General features: G+C 41.6%; 1 protein-coding gene across 1 annotated transcript in view; it reads left to right on the top strand.

The window, feature by feature from the left end:
• LOC128734351 (dehydrogenase/reductase SDR family member on chromosome X) overlaps positions 1 to 19,142 on the top strand; it is a 48,953-nt gene that overhangs the window by 25,828 nt on the left and 3,983 nt on the right. The window contains exons 3-5 of the mRNA XM_053828511.1: positions 8,074 to 8,181; positions 8,463 to 8,642; positions 8,703 to 8,910. Of these exons, the coding sequence (XP_053684486.1) occupies positions 8,074 to 8,181; positions 8,463 to 8,642; positions 8,703 to 8,910 (496 nt within the window). The remainder of the gene's footprint in view (positions 1 to 8,073; positions 8,182 to 8,462; positions 8,643 to 8,702; positions 8,911 to 19,142) is intronic.

Raw genomic sequence — 19,142 nt, 5'->3', positions numbered from 1 at the left:
AAATCAATCAAGCAACTACGCTCGATACTATGTTCGTTCTGCCAGCTCCACCGCGGAACGAAGAGGCATTTCGGGTCCGCCAGATACAGGCCGATCTGGTACTTACAAAGTTCTCTTCCATCTGGAGAAAGTCAAGAGCGTCTTGCTGAAGTATTTTGGCCCAGGAGATCGGAGCAATCGACCAAACAGCGAAGAAGCACCTTCTAATGGAACAAAATGGAAATTTTTTGTGGGATCATCAGTCGAGGCCGACCGTGTCTGAGTAGCAGGCAATCACCCAGAATGACAAGCTGCAAGTGCTGGTGAATAGAGATGGTCGGGTAGCGGAAAATTTGCCCGAAACCCGTACCCGTACCCGTACCCGCCGGGTTCGGGTCGGGTTCGGGTATTGAAAAAAAAAATAATTCGCGGGTTCGGGTCGGGTACGGGTTCTTAATTTTTGTTTTTGAAACCGGGTACGGGTCGGGTCGGGTATCTCTATTGACCACATTTAACACTAAACATGATCGGGTACCCGGGCCCGTCCCGTACCCGACGGGTTGCGGTCGGGTTCGGGTATCAAAGGTAATAAATTTGCGGGTTCGGGTCGGGTACGGGTTTTTAATTTTTTTCTTGATCGGGTACGGGTCGGGTCCGGGTATTCAAATTTTCATACCCGACCATCTCTACTGGTGAACAACGCTGGACGGCAATAACTGGCAAGGGATTAGGTACTTTACGTCCCCCACCAAACCTCCGCTCACGCCATCGTAAGCGATGACGTCAAATATATATCCCACACCAAGCTCCGGGGGCTGCCAGTTGCTAATTGTTCCCGCTATGGCTGAAACAAATGAACTGATAACAATGTAAATTTTTTGTACATGCTCAATAAACGTAGTATTCAAGGAAAATTTGTTACATAAAATTATCTTTAGTATTTTTTATATCGCTATCCGAAATGAGTTCATTTTTTAACGTGAAGTGTCCGAGTGCCATGTAATCGACCTTCTCGGATTTGAACCAAATTTTGTCAGATTGTTCGTTTCTGATCAGCAAGAAAAAATCCTGAGTTTGGTGCCGATTGAACGTCCCGTTTATGAACGTTTATGAACGAACGTTTATTAATGGATTTTTAGAGAAATTTTTTTTAAATTCATTTTTAAAGAAAAGATACGTTTTTGTCAAATCCTCTTACTTTCTAACTCTTGTAACTTGTAACTCTGGAAATACTAGGTTTAGAAAGACAACTTTACCATGTTTCCAAAGGAAATTGCCCAAGGAGTTTGAAAAAAAAATCAGTTTTTAGAGACAGAGCGGCCAAATATTCTTAAATTCGATTTTAAGACTAAATTTGCATTTCTCTCTCAAAAATTTCAAAAATTTTAATTCCATTATAATCCTTAGATTTTTTTATATAAGAATCACTCAAAACTACGAGGTGTTTGCCGATCCAGAGTTATCCAGAGGTTTGAAGAAAAAAATCAGCGATTTTTCATAAATAATCAATAGTAAAATTACATTGCTCTTGAAGCACTGAGTTTCTTTGCAATGTAAAAACACTTTGTGTTATCGTTGAAGCATGTATACCGCATAGAATAAAGTTTGTTCCTAACAGTGCTGCCAACTTTTTAGTTGTTCGTATAATTGTTAACGCTAGTAATGGGAATATATTTTTAAAATGGCGTAAAATATTTTAGTATTCGACCGTAACATTGTAAAATGTTTTTCAGTTCGTTGATAGCGTCTAGATTTTACCCCCTTTATTTGTTGCTGCTATGATACTAATATTGGTATAACTAGTGTAGGTAATAAGGCTTATACAAATTTGAAAAAAAGTTTATGTCACCCCCCCCTTGAAAATTTTTCGAAATTTGAAGGGGCAAAAAAATAAAGTGCAATAATGTTGCATGCTTTAATGGTAAGCAGATTTTTACAATTCAACGAGTTTACATCTCTAAATTACCCAATTCGTGCAAAGTTGAAGTAATCATCCCGTTAGTCTCGATCAACTATCCTACACCTTCTTAGCTTTCCGATTCTTGCTACAGGTCACAGGTCACTATTGTGCTTAACCTTTAAGTTCCGACGCTGAAAATTGGGGTTCTTGGAATTAGACTTTTGGCTCCATTTACTTTAAACTTTGTTCCATTTTAATTCAACTTGCTCCAATTCTTTTGGAATTAGATTAGATTGAGGTATCAATCAACTAAACAATGTATTAGTGAAATTTGTTACCACTTTTGACGGAGATATTCCGAATTGCTGTGGGATTATATTTTGCTCTCATAGGTAGTAGATAAGATTAAAATAGAAATACAACAAATTACACACTCCAGAACATCAGCTTTCGGTGCTCTAGGGGTTCCAAATTGATCGTTTTGTTCTGTAGTGGCCAAGTACCTACCATAATTTTGGATGTAAGGGACGAAAAACTTAAAGATACAATTTTTTACGATGCATGGACGCATGCAGAAAGGATGTCACTGAACTGTTCGAAACTTTTCTGACTATTGTCATGTTGTGATTATCATTGGGATCAACGGTGGCCCCGACCATTACATCAAATCAAGTCATGTTAAGTTATATTGCTTTTTAATTGAGCTTTATCTGCTTCTGCTTTAAAAATGGAGTTTTAGTATGGAAATGTATGAAAGTGGAATTTTAATTGGAATAATACTTTTTTTGCTAGGCAATCGAAACAGTTTATCTCTCCAAACATTTCAATGATTCGCAAAATCCTAGAGCTTTCGAAGAAAGATCTAAACATTTATACTTATAACAGGACATTGTCCAAACCGCTATCATCTAAAATTCTAAAGCTTATGGGGAAACTGCAGGGTGTTATATGTCGATTCTCTGGCACAGAAAAAAAAGACTCGGAATATCTGTTGTGGTGATGTCCGGCATTTTTCAATTTTTCAGGTTCTTCCTCAGAGGGCTGTTAGAAGCCCTGATATTTGGAAAAAAAACTTCCAGCGCAGTGCTGCACTTCATCCGAAGTATGGCCTTAAAATTTACAGCGTCTTGTAATATTAAGGGGACATGAATGACTAAATTTTTTGAAAAAATCATTTTTGTTTATTTCAGATTTTGATTCTGCAGTCTTTTCCGCTTATTTTGATACTAATTTTGTAATGACCCGACCGGACCGGACAAATGCTATTAGTCAAACAATGAATATCTCTTCTGATAGTGGTGCGTTTGCATCCTTAATATATCAAAGATAAACACGTTATTGTTGAGAACCAGCATCAGCTGAGGAATGGGCTGATATTCATATGACTAAAAGGTTGACCAAGAAACAAACGGTTTCAAACGTGAATGGTGTGAGAGATTTTTTTCTTAAAAAATGTCGGTAGCATAGCACATGCATTCCAGGTAAAAAAGTTGTAGCGAACTAAATTGCCATTGTTACGAGAAGATTAGATTCCGATACTATTTCGTGGTTACCGAGTTCTGAACTAGTAAGTGACACAGATTTGGATTATTATCCAAATCCGAGTGACATGCAAGTAAAAAGCAAAATTCAAATGAAGGTTAAGTTACACGTTTATGGCTCTCTAAGGTGATCCTGTAGAACTCCACTATTTTCAAGTTGATTCATCTCTGCCAGGATACTTACTTTATGTGCTTGGATCAAAAAATTTCGAAAATTATTTTGGTTCGAACTAAAGTTTTAGTTCTGTACAAATTTTTTGTATTAAACTTTTATTAATCTGGAAAAATAAACACTGGTTTCTTCTCCTTTGTTTAATTATTGAAGGTTTGATGTTATTATTTTTTTCTTGCCCCCCCCTTGAACAATATTTCGAGACCAGGACATAAACTTTTTTCGAAATTTGCATAAGCCTAATGAGAAAAACTAAAAATTTGGCAATATTGTTAATAACAACAACTTATTATGTACTGTACGCATGCTTCCAGGTATGGTGCATGGTAGCGCACAGTGTTTTTACAATGCATACTCTCACATGAAATCAGTGTAGAAAAATTCATAGCAGCAGAAAACTCAATGAGATTTCAAGCACATGAAATTTCAAACTTGATCACAAACGGAAACTCACATGAATTTCTCTCGCTATTATACGCGATTTCTCTGTTGCTATGCAATGTGAACCAAATTCAGCTGAGAGCATTTTGCTTAATTCTTCCACAGCTGGCATTTCATACAACGAACCAGAGAACAAATGAGAATCTACCGTCATAGAAAACATCAGCAGCGAAAAATGCAGCACACATTCATGAATTAAGATGGCAAACATATTGGCGGAATTTACATTTTTCCTTAGTAGGAATCGACATTTTCTTAACTAGAAAGTAACAAACCTAATAAGAATTAGATATACATGCAATTTAAATGTGCCTTTTAGTTTAACTTTGCGATTTATTTAGAGATTCATTCCCTCACGCTCACTCACAGCTACGTATCGCACGAGAGAATGCCTATGCTGTTCAACAAGAAATTTGTATGTATATGTACATAGCTCCGGGTAGCAGTTGAAGCAAAGCAGAATGTGATCAAGCGGGAAGAAATATATGTGAGTTTTGTGCTTCTTGCTATGAAAACAGAAATACTCACGCGTGATTTTTTTGCTGCATAGAATCAAACTGACATAATTCACAGTTGATTTTGATTTTTGATGAGTTTTGAGATTTTGAGTTTTTACCATCACTGAATGAAATGTAATTTTACTATTGATTATTTATGAAAAATCACTGGTTTCTTTCTTCAAATCGTTATAACATTATGCACTTCCTTAAAATAGTTCTCACTCACTGGAAGTGCAATTCATTGTAAATGACTGAAAATAAAGGAAGGTTTTGTGCCTGTGGCAGAAGAGGCTAAGCATCTTCACTCCCAGGGGTCCCAAGCAGCAATGTGAGTTTTATTGCACTTTTACGGTGGTTTTCATGACTAATTTTGGTCTTGAATGCCATCATAAAAGTGTAATGAAACCCAAATTGTTACTTGGGATGTTTACCCTGCGTTACTTACTAGGCATGTTCTGGTAATATAACTTGCAGACTCATCATCGGTTTGTGAACTTTAAGACGGCGTACGATTCAGCCAAACGAAATGAGCCGTGGCAAATAATTCTAGAACATGGTTTTCCGATGAAACTAATCGCGCTGATTGCGACATTGGACGAATAATCAAAGTCATGCGTCAGAATAGCGAATGATACCTCAGCCGCTTTCGTGACGTTGAATGAACTGTCTATCCTGCCATTCAAGATTGCCATGGAATGAACAATACGAAGAGCATACGTGGAATGCAATGGGACTACCATCACGAAATCTCACATGCTTCTTGGTTTGGCGAGTGGCCTTTAGGCCTTTTAAACGGGAAGCAGCGGGGTTGAGACTTACAATTACCACCGCCAAAACGAAGTTGTACATGATTGCTGGCAGGGAACGTGGGATTCCAAATAGTGTTGGTGCCAATGTGGACCTGGATGGCGATATAAAGTTGTGGAGGAATTCGTATACCTTGGTACGCTCGAGAGATGTGATAACGGTGTAAGTCACGAAGTGAAACAATTAAGTAGCGAAAGTCATGTAGTTTGCAAATTCACCCAAAACTGGCGCTCTACAGAACACTAATCCTCCCGGTGGCCCTCTACTGACATGAATCGTGGATGCCATAGAATACTAGATAAAAGAGTAGTCAAAACTTTTTTCAGTAGAGAACCAGGAAGATGCCGTAGACTTCGGCCAGACCCCGTACCCGATGGATGCGCGCTATCTACGATGATGGAGGGGATTGGAGGACGGCCCTGGGCTGCCGTACGGATTAATAAAGGATGATCATAATTCGTTTGGCGCAGGATCGATCACGGTCCGTCGTCACCAAAGTAAAGTAAAGTAAGTGGACAGCAACTGACGTTCAGCGTTATTTACCTTTCGCATCAAACAGTAAATACGATCTACAGAATACACAAGACCAGCACGAATTGAATGGGACTTTGCTATGTCCTTTCATCGGCGTCCAGGCAAGTTTGATGACGTACTGCAAAAGAAATAGCGTCAAACCGTTGCTGTTCGTTGCTGTTTCGTTATATATCAAGGCAATAATCGATGAAGAACTTCGACTGCGTAAGTAATGAAATGGCAAAACTTGAAAAATAGGACGGACTAAAATTGGACCTGAAATGTGATGGAATAAAAAATGGTTACGTCCTCGTAAAGGCTATCAGTTGTTGACGAGCAAGTCAGCGCTAACCATTATTGGAATGGCACCGAAACCCCATAGAAAGCAACCAAAGGAGAAAGAAGAAGAAGAAAACACGTTGTCCCGGTTGGTGTAGGCGCAACCGTTTCCTAGTGATACTGTATTTGGTACTGGCGGGTCTTGCCACTCGAGCGCCAACAAGAAGACTAGAATCATTCTATGTCATTTGCAGCTTGCCGTCCGTAACGACAAATAATTGAACAAGCTTCTGAATGAGGGTACCTTGGATGAAGGTGGTGTATTGCTGGTAAAGAAAACCGAGAAGAGAGCCCAAATTCGTACCAGTGTTTCATAAATTACCTAAAACCTTCCATTTTAGAACGAACACCTTTGAATATGAAAATATAAGACTTTCTGACCACTTTTCAAGATAGATTTTTTGGAATGAATGAACCTTGCCGTAAGACGAAGTCCTACGTCAAAAAAACAATCAGCTTCATACTGATCACGGAAATACACAGGCGTGTACAAAACCGTGCATTTAAAATTAATTTCCTAGGACGAAATGCAGTCACTTGCACTTGTTTTCCACCGGGTAAATTGGTTCCAATGAGAACCGACAGGCTTTGCGTTCTGCCCTGTCCTGGCCGAGAACGGAGATCCGAAAACATAATGGAAAATGATTCCATTTTACGATCGACGGGCGTACAATTTTTTTTTCTTGCAAATGACACCAGCAAAAAAATTGTTTTTTTTTCATGACGCTATTAGCGGCTTTTCACCGTGATGTGACTACGCTTCTCTGGAAGCGGACTCCACACACCGCACAGTCCCGTCGTCAATATTTACAAAGCATTAATTGCTACATGTGTGTTCAATGGTAATCAACAATTAATGAGTCATCGGGAGTGGTAGTCCACGCCCGAAATCCTACCGGATTGTGATTTTGCCAGTGGGATCAACCCGGAAAAAAGAGAGCTGATTCCCACTGGATCAGAATCATGCTTTTTTTCGAGCTTCATTCAAGCTTTGGTCAGCGCAAATTTTATCCTCATAAAAATATTGCATTATTTAAAAGGAAAAGAAACGGACAAAAAACAAACTGTTTACCACTGGAACAGTTTTTTTTTGGTCAGCAGGAGGTAGTAAAGCCTCAAACAGATGAAGATTTCAATAAAAGTTGAAATTTTAATGCAAGCTATTTCCAGTGCAGAAGAACAATGTTTTAAATTCGGATCCTATGTTTGAAATAACAAGCTTTGATAACAATAAGTAATGAAATATTCAATCCCACATTGTAATGTACATCAAGGCACGAGCTACAGATCCTAAAAGGTAATTTTATACTGACCGGGGGGAACCTTTGTGGTCATCGGTCGTTTATCTTCTGCTTCGGAATTAATCTCGAGGACCATTGCTCTGTATAACTATGCCACTGTTTTACTTGTACTTCTTCTTTGACTGAAATAGCAATCTTCGACCTTTCGACTAATGGCAAAATAGCTCAGGCAGAGATACTTTTTCCAAATCCACCATCTTCAACCATCAGCGAAAAAAACCGTAAGAAATGACTTCTCGATAGAACGAAAATGTTTATTCATCTACATCGATCATCTTCGACCGAAAAGCACATTGTCTGTTTTTCATTATTATTATTCATCCCGTGAGCAGAGTCATCGAAATCCTTTATTTCCGTAAACTGAGAAAGCTAATCTTCGATAATAAGTTTTCCTCTCATCGTCGTCGTCGTCGTCGACGGTTCTAAAACCGAAGGATTCGAAATAATTGGAAAAATCCATTTCGTTCTATGATAGGGTAGGTATAACCCTCACCCGCATTTTTATCCCCAGCAAAAATCGAACCAAAGCGAGGAGTTTTAATTCCGAACAATTCCTTTCTTCTCTCTCTCTCTTCTGCAGAACTGTACAAACAACCGGGAAAAATTGCGCTCGTCACCGGTGGAAACCGAGGCATCGGGTTGCGGATCGTGCAAAAGCTCGTCGAATGTGACATCGAGGTGATACTGGGTAGGTATCGGAACGGAACCGCCTAGCCTGTGTTGGGGTTCCATTCACGGCGGCACACGGATCGGATGCCCGATTGTTTCGAGTGCACTCTTGCTCGAGTAACAACCGACGTTGTTCGGTGCGGAAATCTATGCCGGTTATAAAAATTGAAAAACAACAATCTCAAATAGTGCACATTCGATTTCTGATTTTTTTGCTTTGTTTTCTATTTCATATTCTATCCCGCAAAAAAAAACAAAATCCTTGATTCATGATGGCGCACTTTGTCGCGCGGCGGGTAGGCGTTCGCAATCCGGAAGCATCGAAAAAGGCCGTCGAAAAGTTCCTGGAAGAGAACAACGCACTGACCGGTGCGAAACTGCACTACGAACAGTTAGACATTGGCAGCATGAAATCGGTGCGAGCGTTCGCGACCCGCATCCAGGCTAAGTTTGATAAAATTCACCTTCTCTTCAATAACGGTAATTCTTATACCCGTTCTACCTAGTCTACAATTATTTGAAACAGTTCCTTTGTTTCAGCCGGCGTGATGGGAGTTCCGTATAAACTTACCGAAGAGGGTTTCGAATCACACATGGCGATTAACTATTACGGTCACTTTTTGCTGACGCATCTGCTGCTGCCACAGTTGCGAGCTGCCGGAACGCCAGAGTGTGCGGCTCGGATTGTCAACGTGTCGTCCTGTGTCAACAAAATCGGAGACATCAAGTATGGAGACATCAACCGAACGTAAGTAGAACGCTAGCATTTCAATCAACTGCCCTCGTCGTCAATTTGTGTCGAACACATCGGCTCGGCATTCCCGGTGATTATATGCGACTTTATTTGAGTGCAGTCATTTGTCTCTTGCGTAATTTCCCTGCAACTAGTGCTAACAAAGGTTAGTTTACCAGTTAATTAGGTTCCTTAGGCTGGTTGAAATTCATTTGAACATCTTTTATCTAAGCACACAGTGGTCCTTAGCCTGGATAAGAATCCAGCAACTCTAATTCCTCCTCTGTTGGGTACTGTATCGCTGCGTACATAATTATGAGCTCCTGTAGTAACTCCTATCCCTCCCTTCTTGCAGTACCAGTCAGAATGAGAACAGCTTGCTTCAACCAAGTTCTTCAACAATTCTTCAACCAAGTGAACAGCTGTGCTCCAGGAGCGGCTCACGGCAGCGTTTGATCTGCAGTGGTCAGTCCCATCACGAAACTCGGTAGCGCGACCCTAAAAAACCCTAGTAAACCAACCTACCTAATTTAATTTACTACCGAAAATCATGAATATGACCTAGAACATTCAGTATACACAAAGGCGACGAAATAAGTTCATGGAACCAGAGATTTTATCAGATCATCCATTGAGCTTTGTAGTGATGTGCAAAATTCAGGATCACGTGATAGACTGGAAAGCGATCAAAAAGAGGATGCGTATGTTGAGGATAAAAGGTCGTTTCTTCAACTATACCATAACAAACGTACATTGTACACTCGAACGAAGAGCCGACGATGAGAAGGAAGTATTCTACACGCAGTTGGAGGATATTCTCATCCGGTTTGTTATCCGCTCAAAGCTACCTTTCTCTATGGAGCTTGTTGTTTCTAGTCTCGAAAACGGATGGGGCGGGTACGCGTGGCCGTCAATGGGACCGCAACTGTGGTGCTAAGTTCAGAAACCTGTGTATAAAATGACTAGTTTGACGGGGAATGCAATCAAGCAATGGAGAGAAAAAATAGAACTTCAGAGGGAAGAGATCGTGAAGAGACAAGAACAACTATTCCGCATCATATTTTCGTGCATTTCAGGGCAGCATATGATGCAGTTGAGCAAGAGCAACTATCTATTTATATAAGAAGCTTATGTCTGTACCGAAAACCAGGTCTCTGACAGGACGTCATAAGAGGCTTATCGGTAACTAAAAACAGGTCCCTGACAGGACGTCATGCTTTCGTGGCAATGGGTTGCATTCTCAGTCACCTCACTGGTCGACTGCTGGACTGCTCGATTGCTCAACTGGTTGACTAGATTGCTCGACTGGACTGGTCGATTAGACTGCTCGATTTGATTGCTCGACTGGACTGCTTAACTGAACTACTCGACTGAACAGCTCGATTCAACTGCTTGAGTAGACTACTCGACTTCACTACTCCATTCGACTGCTTCACACATTTGCTTGACTTACTACTCGACCCGACTGCTCGACTTAACTGCACGATTGAACTGCTCGACTGGACTGTTCGATTCGACTGCTCGACTGGACTGCTTGACTGGACAGCATGATTTATCTGCTCGACTAGACTGCTAGACTGAACTGTTTGGTTCGATGTTCGACTCAACTGCTCGATTCAACTTCTGGATTCCACTGCTCGACTGGACTACTCGACTCAACTGCTCGACTCGACTGTTCGAATGAACTGCTTGACTCAACTACAGTAGACTCTCAGAAAAGTTAACTCTCTGAAAAGTTTATTGTTCAGAAAAGTTAAGCGTATATCAGCTCTCATGCAACGGTCTAAAAAGTTAATTTTTGCCTTAACTGTTCTGAGAGTTTGAATTTATTGGTTGTCCAAGCGTTCGTCCACACACGTGTGTTTACCTTCTATCTTTATTTCTCATTTTTCGGTTTATTGTCACCTTTCCACAGTTTCCTACAGAGTCGCATCATAACTGGGATTATATTAAACTCTTGTATCGGACAGTTGCAAGAATAGTTCAATACGGGCACGGGCATATAGTTACTTCAGGATTTTTGGAAATATACTGGAAAAGCGCAAACTCAGATTGAATTTTAATTGAAAAGAAGGAACAGTAAGGAACTAAAAATTAGCGCGAACGCTTATTTTTAATCAAAACGTAGACTACGAAAAAATATAAGTAAACTAGTGTAACCGACTGTTTTAAACTTAGTGAAAGGTATTATTTTATAAAAAACTATGGAACTAAGTATTATTTCATAAAGATATTGCTACATATTTCTTTCTATTACAACTTCCAGGTACATAAAAATATGTATCCTATATCCCGAAATGCACTTTTAGCTTTTGTGTTCATCATTTTCAATGACTTTTAGGACTACTCAGAAAAGTTAATAGTTCGGAAAAGTTAATCGACCGATTCCCCAATCGATTAACTTTTCCGAGAGTCTACTGTACTTGATTGGACTATTCGAATCGGCTGCTCGACTCAACTGCTCAACCCAATTACTCTATTTAGCTGTTCGACTAGACTACTTGATTTGTTTGCTCGACTCAACTGACAGCTTGATTCAGCAGCTCGACTAGGCTGCTCGACTTAGCCACTCAACCCGACTGCTCGACTCAACTGCTTGACTCAACTGTTTGATTCGACAGCTCGACTTAACCGCTCGATTCAACTCCTCGACTGGAATACTCGACTGAACTGCTCGACTCAACTGTTTGATTTAAGTGCTCGACTGAACCGCTTGACCCGACTGCTCGACTAGACGCTTCAATTCAACTGCTCGACTGGACTACTCAACTTAACTTCTCGATTAAACTGCTCGATTAAACTGCTCGATTCGACTGCTCGGTTTAACTGCCCAACTCGACTGCTCGTCTGGACTGCTTGACTGAACAGCTTGATTTAACTGCTCGACTAGACTGCTCGTTTTAACTGCTCGACTTGACTGTTAGACTCGACTGCTCGACTCAGCTGTTCGACTTAACCGCTTGACCCGACTGCTTGACTAAACCATTCTCTGGGTAACTGGGTCTCGGATAGGTCCGTGACGGCGGCTATATGGGCGACCAGCAGGTTCCCGATTCAAGAGGTTGTGTTAACTGCAGACGAGGGATTTGCGGTTGCCAAAGTGGGTGAAGTGTTCTACTGCAGCTGTTATGCTCCGCCGAGTTGGTCTATCGAGCAGTTTACGCGGATGGTAGACCGCGTATCAGTTGTGCTGACTGGTCTAAGGCCATTGGTTGTGGAGGGGGATTTTAACGCTTGGGTGGTAGAGTGGGGTAGTCGCCGCACGAACTATAGGGGTCGGATTCTGCTTGAAGCTCTGGCGAAGCTCAACGTAGATCTGGCCAACGTCGGCACCACAGGTACCTTCAGTAGGAACGGCGCGGAGTCTATCATCGATATGACATTCGGTAGTCCTGGTCTGATAGGAGACTGGAGGGTAGACAATGACTACACTCACAGTGACCACCAGGCGGTCCGCTATGGTGTCGGTCAGATAACGAGGCGGCAGGCGGCGAGTAGAGCCGACACTCCAACAACCCGTGGATGGAAGATATCATACTTCGATCCCGAAGTATTTGTGGAAGCGATTCGAAGCGATTCGAAGCTGTCGCGAGCATGTGACGCTACCATGCCTAGGAAAGGTCGGGGAGGTTACCGGCTTACTGGTGGACAGATGAAAATGCGGAACTCCGCGGAGCGTGCTTTCGTGCGAGGAGAATTATGCAATCAGCTCATTCGGACGAAGGCAGGGCTGGATGTCGAGTGGCGCTTGTTGCTTGTGATGCCTACAGCGTCGTAATGGCAAAGACCAAGCGCGTGATGGCGCTTTCAGAGCAACCGCCAGAGGTGCTGGAGCTGATCATCAAGGGCCTCTTTCCGCGCCACGAACCAAGGCCCTGGCCCCAAAAGAAGAAGTATACCACAATAGATCAAAATAATGGTCGCAGTGGTCAAATCTTCCGACAAAAAAAAGGCCCTGGCCCCAGGCCACTGAGTCGTCCCACGGCCGACGATCCAGTATCTCAGACCATAGCGTAGGATGGTCGGCCTCCCAGCCGAACATCCAAAGTATCGTGGGCGACGGTGGTTTAGAGGTCGGGGAGGAAGTGACGGACGAGGAACTCATTGAGATCGCTAAATCCCTAAAGGTGAGCAAGGCACCGGGGCCAGATGGAATCCCGAATATGGCCATTGAAGCGGCTGTGTTAGAGGCTCCCGAATTATTCGGGGCAGTAATGAGTAGATGCCGGGAAGCTGGCGACAGCCCGGACAGATGGAAACGACAGAACCTGGTCTTATTGCCGAACCCGGGAAAACCTCCGGGTGTCCCCTCGTCATATAGGCCGATCTGTCTGCTCGATACTGCCGACAAGGTGCTGGAGAGGGTTATCCTTAACCAATTCGGCTTCCGAAAAGGCAAATCTATGGTGGATCCCATCTTGTCTGTCACTAAGACAGCCGCGGTGGCAATCCAGTGCAAGGACAGGTATCCGCTATTGCGCAGTTGTCACGCTTCGGAACGTCCAAGTGCCGGTGTCGCTGTACAGGATTCTGGAAAATTATTTCCAGAATCGGGTGCTATGCTACAACATGGAGGTGGGTCAGAAGTGCGTTCCAATCACCGCAGGGGTTCCGCAAGGTTCCATACTGGGCCCGGTGTTGTGGAACGTCACGTATGAATGAGGTGTTGAAGCTAAAGTTCCCGGTATGGATGGTGATTGTCGGCTTTGCGGACGATATCACCTTGGAAGTCTACGTTGAATCTATCAGAGAGGTTGAGTTGACGGCTGCCCACTCTATAAACATTGTTGAAGATTGGATGCGATCCAGGAAACTGGAGCTAGCGCATCATAAAACGAAGGTTATCGTGGTGAACAACCGCAAGTCGGTGCAGCAAGCAATTATCAGCATCGGGGACTGCACTATTTCGGCAACGCGGTCCTTAAATCGTCTGGAAGTCATGGTAGACTACAAACTCAAGTTCGGGAACCTCATCGACTATGCCTGCAAGAAGGCTTCCACAGCTATTTCGGCATTGTCTCGTATGCTGTCTAATAGCTCTGCGGTATATGGCAGCAAGCGAAGGCTATTAGCCAACGTGGTCCAGTTCATACTCAGGTATGGCGGGCCGATGTGGTCATCGGCGTTAGGTACCAAAAGCTATCTAGTAAAGCTGGAAAGCACCTGTCGTCTCATGTGCTTGAGAGCGGCGAGTGCGTATCGCACAGTTTCACATGACGCAATCTGTGTCTTAGCGGGTATGATGCCTATTGGTATCATCATCAGCGAGGACGTAACCAACGTGGAACTAGAGGCATACGGAGTACCACAAGATCGGCCTCGATGACCACATGGCAGCGGACATGGTCTAATTCCACAAAAGGCCGGTGGACCCATCGACTTATCCCGGAGCTATCCGGGTGGGTCAATAGGCGCCACAACGAAGTCAACTTCCACCTGACACAGATTCTGTCAGGGCATGGTGGTTCTGTCAGAGAGTGCGTTAAGCACAATAGCACCTCCCTGAAGTAATACCGATAAGGTGGTGTCAGGGGGGATTGAGGCTGGAGATTCGAGTAGGGTTTTAGTGGGTCGGGATACCTAACCACACTCCCTGAGTTGTCTTCTCAGGTGTAGTACTGCATCTTTTAAGGTGCTCAGCTCCCTACTCGTAAAAAAACCTCGCAACAAACTAAGAAAAAACGGGAAAAATCGGGAAAAAACGGGAAAGATACGGAGAATTACGACTTCCACAGATTGCGTTGATAAACAAAAAGCAACACCGCAGAAAAGTGAATTGCCAAATGCGCGATGCAGAAAAAAGGGGTTAGGATAGGCTGACCAGACGTCCCGGATTATGCGGGACTGTCTCGTATTTGGATGGCTTGTCCCGGATTACTAAGCGTCCCGGAAAGTGTCCCGCATTGATTAATTTTTTAATCGGGATAGTTTCCAAGTATGAAACATAGGAAAATATGTTACATTGCATGAAAAACCCTACTGCTGACACCGCTCGTCAGCCGGTGCACACCCTTCCCAGTCACGGCCCCGGTCAACCGGCACCTCGAACTCCTCATCTGACCAATGTCACTGGTGACTGTTCTCTTCATCTTCAGCTTTTGCTTCATTATCCCTCAGTATTTCAATACTGCACGAACCCGGGAACAATTTGGTGCAATCAGCTCTTTTGAGATGAACTGAAGTCTATTGTCTATTGTAGCATGCATGCTGAAACTGCGGCAGGCTATCATGGGACTTAATAAAGGGCATAATCCGCTTAGTGAGGCACCTACCCCTGTGTATATCCGAATTCTTATCCCTCACAAAACAATGGTTTTCACACGGATGCCAATGAAACAGATCCCTTGCCAAGTCATGACCTCTTATCACGAACCCATCCCCAAAACCAATCTAAAACCTGCTAAAAACCCTACCGCGTTTGGCTGAAATCGATTCTCTGATGCTCTGATGCTTATTCGTCATCGAGTCAGACACATGTATCGCGTTTCGTCCAATGTTGCGAATCGAGCAAGAAGTCTACCATGCCTACACACACGCGAAAGAGTATGAGAAACATAGCATTCAACGCTTACGCCACACACACAGGCATAAAAGAAATAGCCGTCGGTACTGTGTGAAGACATTCTGCTACCCACACACTCGCCCATGCACATACTAACATCGTCTTTCTGCAAAGCTTACTCGCGAGTTATTTAACTCCTGAGAAATCAGCTGCCCGTGAGGCTTAGTGGCGCACTGGGATAAAAATTTTGCATTACTTTTTCTTTTCTTCTTCATCTTCGCCTTCGATTCTACTGGTTTCGTCACCACTCGGCCGCGTAGCCCGCGATACCGGAGTCTAGCCTTTGTTTATTGTTTGAGGCTTCTGTTAGGCTCCCCACTTGCTCGGTAACACTTGTAGTCATTCCGAGGCGGAATCGCCGTTCAGTACAGCGGTTAGTATTTAGTATTTTCGCCAAAGCATGCTGAGATGTGATGCTAAGATCAACCTTGACTTTCCGAATGACCCTCAACCGCAGTTGACGATCAAGAGTTCAAACGTCTGGCTTGCGCCTTGCGGACAGCCGTGAGAGTTTCCTTGCAACCCTCAATTACTCACACCACTGGAGGAGCTGGAAGTAAGAAAAAAGCATCGAGCGTAGATGTTTGACAGTTTTCACTATGACTGCTGCATGCAAATCAACTGATAACGCAGACCCTTTTTGGCAGGCCTTTTTCGGGGCCCCTAAGAACTTGAACCTTTGGCGGGGGCCAGTCTTGCCAACCACACGCTACGGCGTTGATGGTACCCAACCATTTTACAAATGGTTCTAAATTGGAAGGTAGATGATTATTATGGTTAGGACACGGTTCCTATTAATACGGGCGGCCATATGTGTTTTGGCCATTCGGGCATTCGTGTTTCGGCCATTCGTAGGTAATGTGACTCATGCAATGCATTTTTTATCTAAGCCTATTGGCCCGCTTGCAAGCTAACGGCAGATTACCTCACGTCCGTAATAATTACACTAGTTAACAGCATTTATGAACTCAATAAGCTGAAGGTGATTTTTCATGTAAAATTACCCGCTGAATCCAAAAATGAGGTCAGAAAACTTTAAAGTAGGATAGTTTTTGAGATATGCATTAAAGTTGAAATTTTGCTTAAAGAAAGAAAGTATATGCACATAAATACAAATTACTCCGGCTGTGGTTCACCAATTTCAAATCTCTTTTTTCCATATTAAAGAGAAGAAAATTTGCTATCGATTAGCTGAACTTCATTTCTCTGTAAGAATAATAGTACTGTAGATATTTGAGAATTTGTTCACAACAAAACAAAAAAGAACGCATTTTTTGGAATAATTTCAACTTTATCAAAATTTTTAGACAAGATTATCGCATTTTAAAAATTTCAGTTTATGTGGGTCTTAAAGGCCGATAAAAAACAAAGAAATCATGGGGTTAGTAATAACCAGCGGTTGAAAATTGTAGAAGTTATGACCATTTTACTAAAACAGTAATTTTTGCGCATTTGAATATCATGCTCTTGCAAACACCCCCTTACTTTAAGCTTTTACCCTCTTACTTGTCCACATGCCACAAATATACCTCTTGTTCTCTCTCTCTCTCTCTCTCTCTGTCTAGTCTTTCTATCTTTCATCTCTTTATTTTTCAAACACACACGCATCAACATAATGGTCGGAGCAAATTTTCCAATTATGTTTAACTGTATTTTATTATATGTAGCGCCATTTGTCTCATGTTTAGTATTTTTAGTATTTATTTATTCACATACTTGTAGCCTGAACTACGGGAATCGTGGATTATTTGTATCCCTGATGTAGTAATAGGATACCAGATGAACCGTTGCTTTTCAAGAGATGGTTCGATCACTTTGACTCAATTTTGATTCATTTGACAGTACCGTCTCAGCCGAGCCAAATATGACAATATTATGTATGGGACATTTATAGAACTAGTTCTAATCTGCAATTTTTCTGAACGAAGTTTAACTATATCGTTTATAGTTACGGTGCTACAACGCGAGTAACTCATCAGTGACTAAATGAAGATTCAATTAGCCACTAATAAGATACTAGCATTGTAGCGCCGTAACTACAAAAGATACAGCAAAACTTTGTTCAGCAAAATTATAGATAATAACCTGTTCTACCTGTTCTAATGTCCCATACATAACTTTGTCATATTTGGCCCCGTTAAGACGGTACAGTCAAATGAATCAAAATTGAGTCAAAGTGATCGAACCATCCCTGCGATAAACAAAAACAATATTTACCAACTATTTGTAGGTTCAAATGTCAAAGGTTATACCGCCTTTAACGGTAAACACAAGAGAAATTGAGATGAAAGAGAGAGTGCTGTTGCCAAGCTGAGTAAATTTTTTGTTGCGCAAAATTGGGTTGTTTTCAATATGTACAATATGCGTTACCAAGCAACGACATCTGTTGTATTCAACTGGGAAACATTGACAGCTTCAAGCATATTTTCACACATGACGCATGATGAAACACTAGCACCAACTTCTGTTTTTTATTTTTAGAAACTAGAGGCGGCATCCTATACAGTCTTCAAACTCTGCTTAATGCTATCTATGAACAAACACCATTCAGCTGGGTAACAGGGCTCACCAATAGCCCCTTTACATCCAAACAGTAACTTCGAATAGCCCCTTTATATCCAAACACTAACAATCACTGTCTTAATTGGCATAACATTTATCGAATTGCTTGTCATGATCTTTATAAATGGACACGCAAATGGAAGCGCAGTTTGCAATGAAGGAGTGAAATTAACCGGGGTTGTAAAAATATAGTTTCTACAGGCGTAACAGAGTTTTTGTGGATTATTTTCACGTTTGAACTCATGCTTTTTTACGCTCATTTTACTTACTGTTCTTACTATTTTCACAATTCTTACTATTAAATTCAATCACTCTTCAAGCATGATCACGAGCATGATATTCACATGCACAAATATTACTGTTTTAGTAAAATGGTCATAACTTCTACAATTTTCAACCGATTGTTATCATTTATCCCATGATTTCTTTGTTTTTTTATCGACCTTTAAGACCCACATAAAATGAAATTTTTAAAATGCGTTAATCTTGTCTAAAACGTTTGATAAAATTAAAATTGTTCCTAAAAAATGCGTTCTTTTTTGCTTTGTTGTGAACAAATTCTCAAATAGCTACAGTACTATTATTCTTACAGAAAAATGAAGTTCAACTAATCGATAGCAAATTTTCTTGTTTTTAATATGAGGAAAAGAGATTTGAAATTGGTGCACCGCAGCCGAAGAAATTTGTTTTTATGTGCATGTACTTTCTTTCTTTAAGCAAAATTTCAATTTTAATGCATTTCTCAAAAACTATCCTACTTTAAAGTTTTCTGACCATATTTTCGGATTCAGCGGCCAATTTTACATGAAAAATCACCTTCAGCTTACTGAGTTCACGCTTTTTATTTTATTTTGTTAACTAGTGTTACATACATACATTATGCCTATCGTCCATTATGCCTAATGTATTTATTCCTAACGTTAGTTATGCTTAATGGGCTACACTCAAGATTTGTCACCGTTTTTGACCAGATTTATTTTTCATCCACCATTTTCTCTCAATTGGGATTATAGATACTCGGTACGTTTTCAAGAAACCGATTCGGAAGCTTTCAGCTTCAAGATTCCTTAGAAAATTTCCTTTAGAAACATAGAAGAAAATATTGTCTTTGTAAACCTAATAT

This window comes from Sabethes cyaneus, chromosome 2, assembly GCF_943734655.1.
Source record: "Sabethes cyaneus chromosome 2, idSabCyanKW18_F2, whole genome shotgun sequence".
NCBI lineage: Eukaryota > Metazoa > Arthropoda > Insecta > Diptera > Culicidae > Sabethes > Sabethes cyaneus.
The sequence above is the reverse complement of the archived record's forward strand: the minus strand, read 5'-3'. Positions and strand labels throughout refer to the sequence as shown.